The sequence below is a fragment of the Mixophyes fleayi genome, chromosome 2 (assembly GCF_038048845.1).
Source record: "Mixophyes fleayi isolate aMixFle1 chromosome 2, aMixFle1.hap1, whole genome shotgun sequence".
In the NCBI taxonomy this organism is placed as follows: domain Eukaryota; kingdom Metazoa; phylum Chordata; class Amphibia; order Anura; family Limnodynastidae; genus Mixophyes; species Mixophyes fleayi.
Window position 1 is genome coordinate 7,483,434 of NC_134403.1, and position 6,633 is coordinate 7,490,066.

Genomic DNA, 6,633 nt, shown 5'->3' on the forward strand with positions numbered 1-6,633 from the left:
GGTGATGATGATGATGATGATGATGATGATGAAGGTGATGATGATGATGGTGATGATGATGATGATGATGATGATGATGATGATGGTGATGATGATGAAGATGATGATGATGATGATGATGGTGATAATGATGAGTGAAGCATCATGTCCAGTAATTACCATTAGAGCACCTAGGTTTGCTATAGAGTGCCGCAATATGGACGGTCCCTGGAGTGTGAGCGTCTCCTCACAGAACGTTACTTCTGGTGATGATGAATCCAGAAAGTAGAATTATGACAGCTGATGGTGATAATATTCTTATTCCTGTAATTAAATGTAAAGTATTTAGTAACATCCATATTTGTACTATTTTACAGACTTTCTAGAAAAATATTTGACTGTTTTCTGGTCATTGTATCCGAACACTCAATTTATCCGGATGTACAAAACATGGTTATTTTTTCTCATTAAATAGCAGATTCTCATCTAAGGAATTGACTCATGTATAAGAACAAAGAAATCCCAATGACTCTATAACGGTAGAAGTGATGAGAACAAAGACTGGTCCTTTCCTGCTAATTACAGCTAATGAACCAGAGGGACAGTTGGCTGCTCCCATTAAAGGTCTTCTCCAATACTGATGAATGTAAGATCCCTGTGACCCCTCCATTATATTTTCACCATATTTTTGGGACCAGCTTAATTACTACATAAACTATGAAGTACTCATTTATATCTACATCAATGAATAATTTTTATACATGTAATGATTCCTGTGAATATATGAGACATTAAACCAATATATTATTATAAGAAGGCTGTAAGAGGAAGCAGAGGGTGACCACATTGTGTAAGCAAAAAGACACGTATATGATAATATGTTATAATATATTATGTATGTAATACTTTATACATATATTTTTAATACTATATACAGCATATATTCATATATTGGGTGCTCTTATGTATTTTGGGATTGGTTTCTGGGATACTTATCCAATATTTTCTGTACTGGGATCTTAACCTCATAACACTGCTCATTCTTCCTATGTTATTTGCACATAGTACAATAAGATACACAGATTGTCTTAGAGCAACATCTTAATGTTTATTTATTCATTATTTCATCATTTATAGCACCTGTATGGTATATTCCCTTTCTTTGCAGCTGGAAGTTCATGCTCCTACACACAGATATTGTATCATCTATGTTGTTATATGTACTGTGTGTAAGATTAGATTATTGAACATATATGTTGTTATATGTTAAGTGTTTAAGATTAAACTATTGAACATATATGCTGTTATATGTTCTGTGTGCAAGATTAAATTATTGAAGATATATGTCGTTATATGTACTGTGTGTAAGATTATATTAATGAAAATATATGTTGTAAGATTGCTGTACAGTGTGTAAGATTATATTATTGAACATATAGGTTGTAATATTGTTGTATAATTAAAATATACTATTATATAACTATATATCTGCACTGTGACTGTGGGTTCTCTACATTATATACAGTAACTATTGAACAAATAACTCTCTTGGGTTGTATGTTATGTAACTAATGAAGGACTCAGTGTGATATAACTGACACAATGAAAGATGACAGTGAGATTAAACAATGATATATCCAAGGAAGAGGACAGAGATAGCAAATGTATAGTAACATCTTTAATAAGCTTCTATTTCTGGATGTATGACGTGTCATACGCGGACCCAGGGGCTGGCTGGCAAATTATAACCCGGGGGGGGGGTGAGACTTGCCTCAGCAACCTAATAGTGACCCAGTGACCCAGCACAAGGTAATCTAAGTACAGTAATAGCTCATTCACATAATTGTGACTCAGGTTGACCTGGATGCACTTACAGATACATAATTTACGAGGCATAATTATACACACCTGTAACGCCTGACGCACCAGAACGTCTACCTGCGCCCTGTATTTTATCTGTACATATTTTCAGATGTGTTTGACTCATCATATACCACTTTTTACGTATATTTGCGTCTACCGCTAGACGAGCCCCTATGCGAAGGATCGTACTTTCTCCCATGTTATGATTGAGAATAATTGTGTTTTGTCATTATCACAAAAGGAAATTCCAGCCTCACCTCCACTCTCCACACAAGATTCCGATTTTCCCCCTGTAAAGGTAAATGATAGAGATGTTATATTGTGACAATCATGAGCAACATCATCACACTGATATGTGGTATGACTATCCTGAGAAATTATTATATATAATAATACACAAGTGTGTTAATATATCCATATACTTCTGTAAATAATATCTGTATAAAGTGTGTGTTCTGATGTCATTGCATATAATCAGTGACTTTGGGGGGATTTAATTTGCACAATCATCAAATGTATGGAACGGTGCATCGTCACTGTGACAGAGTTCTCATAACAGGACAAGAATGCAGGAGCGCACGTTGGACCAGTGATGCGTGGGTATTTAGTAATCTAAAGTGTCATCCGGTATTCTTTTCCTGTAGATTCCTAGTTTATGTTTAATTTTTAAATAAAATAATATCCTCCCCCTTGCAACATTTGCACATGTAAATAAAACAATAGTCCCTTATAAAAAAAATCTTTAGAACAGATTAATATGTATATAAAAGTTATAGGAACATGAACTGAAACCCTCAGCCTCATGTGAATACTCACCGCGCTGTAGGTAATCACAGTTATAGTAATGACATCTTTTGTTTGTAGTTTTCAGAATAAATCTGCGTTCCTTTCCTACCAGTGTATAGTTGATCATCTCAAATACCTCGTCCACAGGGATCAGAACCTCCTCTTGTTCTGGTACATAGGAAAATCTTTTCACGTTGACACCAAAACAGCTGGTAAGGGTGAAGAAAGAATCCGTACCGAATCTTTCCGCCACTGTTCTGTTGGTAGATGAAGAGGAAAATTGCCCAAGTCTGATTTTTTCCCCTATATTACTAGGATCAAAATAGATCCCTTTAACTCCTCGGTAGACTGACCACGGTGCCCACCAGCAGGTGGATCTCATGAGCCTCACGCCTTGTGTAAGGTAGAAGTGTAGGGAATGGTATCTAAATGAGGACTGACCCTGGTAATTTCTCACTGCTTCGTTGAAGTTGGAATAAACACTGCTCTCAATGTTGGTATAAACCATGATTGCGATACCGTATTCGTCGCGGAAGCCGCTGGGTACACTCACTTTCATTTCTTTCCATCGCAACGCTGCATTATCCCAAGTGGTGCTAAATTCCGCATCATCACATTTTTCTTTAGTAAGTAATTTGGTTATCACTGTATTCTCCATGTCCTCTGTGCAGCCTTCATACTGGTCATCAAACGCGTCGCTGCTCATATTTAGACGCTTGGACGAAACCTGCAGGGATGTGAGTGTGAAACCTTCCATTAATGGGGAATATCAATTATCAATATCAATTACAACATCCTCGTGGTCATCACCATCAACTCGGAAAGTTGCACCAGGACTATGGGATGTAAAGACAAACGCCTCCTAAAAGGCCTCTATTAAAGATACACATAAGACAATCTCTAGGATGGTTGGTTGACTTGTGTCTCCTCGCCCCTACTATACTGCACTTACATGTAACCTCTCCAAGTATAAGCTATGCTCAACTCAAAATAAGGTTGCAAGATGTGCGCATACCCAGCGTGATACATTTTACTAAAGTTACATTTTTACGTTGCACAAATCTGCTAATGTCCAACTGTAAATCAGGCTCTGGGAGTTAAAGAGACGTCCTCCTATCACCAGGGCCATTAGTGGGGGTGTGTGAGAGGGTAAACTGCCCAGGGCGAAACACTAAAGGGAGACGTAGTTTATGAATATTTTAGGTGAATTTGGTTAGAATCGAGGGCAAGGGGGATGACATTTTTCCTTCCTGCCCCAGGTGCTAAAATTTTAAGTTACTGCTCTGCCTATCACCCCCTGATGAATATGATTCTATGCTCATGTTTAGGACATTTACCTAGAATTAACTAGAGATTTTCAGAGTGATAGCGTTATTTACATTACAATGGTAACACTATGAGTTATCATCATCATCATTATCAACAACATTTATATATATAGCGCCAGCAAATTCGGTAGAGCTTTACAATTGGCAACAAACACAGTAATAAAACAATGGCAGGTAATACAGACAGACGGAGAGGTAAGAAGGCTCTGCCCACAGCTTACAATTTTTACATTTTCTGTGATATAGAATGTCTTTTTGCTAGTACGTGTATGTATTTTGTAACTTATCTGTGCACAGGATGTGGGATACGTCTTACATTTGTTCTGCTACTAAATGTTCTATGAATTATCGAATACAAAGAACCTTTTCTATTATTAGCTCATTGGCAGTATACCCCGTAGTCTCCAAGACACAATGACACAATGTACTTACTTGTGGCCCCAGAGTCCAGAATACTAGACAGACGCAGATGTATCTACTCACAAGGAATCTCTTCATGCCGTCCCTGCAGAGAAATAATTACAATTCTAATTACAAAATATTTATACTGTAACTGATTCCATTTCTGTTCCTCTGATGATCTATGACATGAAACACTTTGTCTTAGTTAAACAAAACATTTTGTGTTATGTTACCACAACTTCTAAGATGCTAATCTATCCCTGTGCATATAGTAGTTTGGGACATTATAATTGTTGCATTTATATCTTCATCTAGAATTGCTGAGCGGGGAGTTAGGAAACAGGTAAGCGCGCCGGTTCAGGGAGACGGACATGTGACAATTGCATTTTGTAGACAGGTGAAGTATTTTGCATCCTCAGTAATATAAATAGTGTTGACAGTAATATCAGCATCACTCACATTACAGTGTCTGGAGATAGAGGTCTTCTCACCCTGTTCTGTGTCTTCTCTCTGTACAGAATCTGACACTACTTCCTCACCATGTGTATTACTATATACTCTTCTGACTTCTTTCACTTTGTAAAGGATGAAAACAGAACAGAAAGCTGCTATTTGGCAGAAATCACATTGCAGATGCATATAAAAATAGATTCTGGTATTTCTATTATTGCAAAACATAACATTTTCCTTTCAATGGATATAAGATGTGTTATTTTGTTTTACAAATTGCTAATAACACATGTAGAGATATGTAAGATCATTTCTGTCAATAAAAATGTTCTGCTTGAATATCTCAATTATAGAGCAATAACCAGGATTAATTCACTGGATTTGCAGTTTACTAATCACATTGCTTTTAAAAAAAAAAATTAATTCTTTCTTTCAACAAAGGAAAAAAAAATGACAGCGTTGCAACTGGTCAAAATGCTGAAAGTTATATTAGATAAAATGTGTTTACATGTAAAAACATTATTGCATCTAAATTAGGGATGTGCACCGGCCACTTTTCGCGTTTTGGGTTTTGGGTTCTGGGTTCTGATTACCTTCAGGTTTTGGGTTCTAATGGGTTTTACCAAAACACCCCCCTCAAGGTTTTGGGTTCTGATTTTTTTTAAAAAAAGCTTAAAAACTGCTAAAATCCAGATTTATTAATTTTTTTCTCCCTCCTACGCTATTATTAACCTCATTAACATTCATTTCCACTCATTTCCAGTCTATTCTGAACACCTCACACCTCACAATATTGTTTTTAGGCCAAAAGGTTGCACCGAGGTAGCTGGATGACTAAGCTAAGCGACACAAGTGGGCGGCACAAACAGGACAGAGCACCGGACAGCACCACTGGACTGAACAGGACAGAGGACACCACCACACACCCTCCCTCTTCCCTCTCCAATGCCCGAGTGAAGATGGCGGCGGGATGCGGGGAATAATATGAATCCAGATCTCGCGAGATCCGACGGCGGGATGATGACGTTTTGCCTCGTTCTGAGTTTTGCGGCAGGCAGAAATCCCCGAACAGTGCTCGGATCCGGGCTCGGATCGGCACTGATCGGGGGTGTTCGGATTTCAAAAATCCGAACCCGCTCATCCCTAATCTAAATAGATGAAAGAGTATCATGAAAATACACATATAACACACATATAAAAAATGACTGAATGTGAGCTCAAGATGATGAAAACAAACACAAGTGTAAGTTGTGATAACAACGATGTTCCAATAACTTTGAAAAATGATAAAACTCAAAAACTCATTTGATTTTGTAACCTCCAAGATCACTAATGAGAGTTCAATTAAGAAATTGACATGAAGAGACTCTTAGGGAAAGTCGTGGCTGATGTACATAGATAAAATAAATTATTATTATATTATCCAGAGGTGCACCTATTGTGATGAGTGATCCAAAGTACTTAAATAGGATATAATAATCCAGTTCCAATCAGATATTGCACATTAATAAAGAACTTGAATGACCTGAGATGCAGTTAATCCGTCCGGCCGTTTGCTGCGCAAGTCATAGAAACTCTTGCAGTCGGCAGATGAGATGTTCTGTTGAGAGGTCTTTTGCTAATTTATAATCCACATAAGTATTGGACCTATCTTGTAGTGTCTGGTCTAGCAGAGCAGATAAAGCTTACACTCAATTCATCAGAGCATCTATCTTTAGATCTGTTCCTTGTTGAGTTTGGGAGTACACAGAGCCAAAAACAAATGCAGCGTGCTCAGCGTGTCTTTATGAATTAGGCCCAATGTTCAACTTGTGTGTCTGTAGGA

The 6,633-nt window shown here is 37.5% G+C and overlaps 1 protein-coding gene across 1 annotated transcript in view; it reads right to left on the reverse strand.

Moving 5' to 3' along the window:
* Positions 1–4,878, reverse strand: part of LOC142140649 (ecto-ADP-ribosyltransferase 5-like) — a 5,206-nt gene extending 328 nt beyond the window's left edge. The window contains exons 1-5 of the mRNA XM_075198389.1: positions 4,850–4,878; positions 4,389–4,461; positions 2,659–3,355; positions 2,100–2,132; positions 1–303 (exon numbers count right to left, since the gene is read on the reverse strand). The exon at positions 1–303 is cut by the window's left edge and continues 328 nt beyond it. Coding sequence (XP_075054490.1) covers positions 227–303; positions 2,100–2,132; positions 2,659–3,355; positions 4,389–4,454 — 873 coding nt within the window. The 5' untranslated portion in view covers positions 4,455–4,461; positions 4,850–4,878 and the 3' untranslated portion in view covers positions 1–226. The remainder of the gene's footprint in view (positions 304–2,099; positions 2,133–2,658; positions 3,356–4,388; positions 4,462–4,849) is intronic.
* Positions 4,879–6,633: the final 1,755 nt, after the last annotated feature.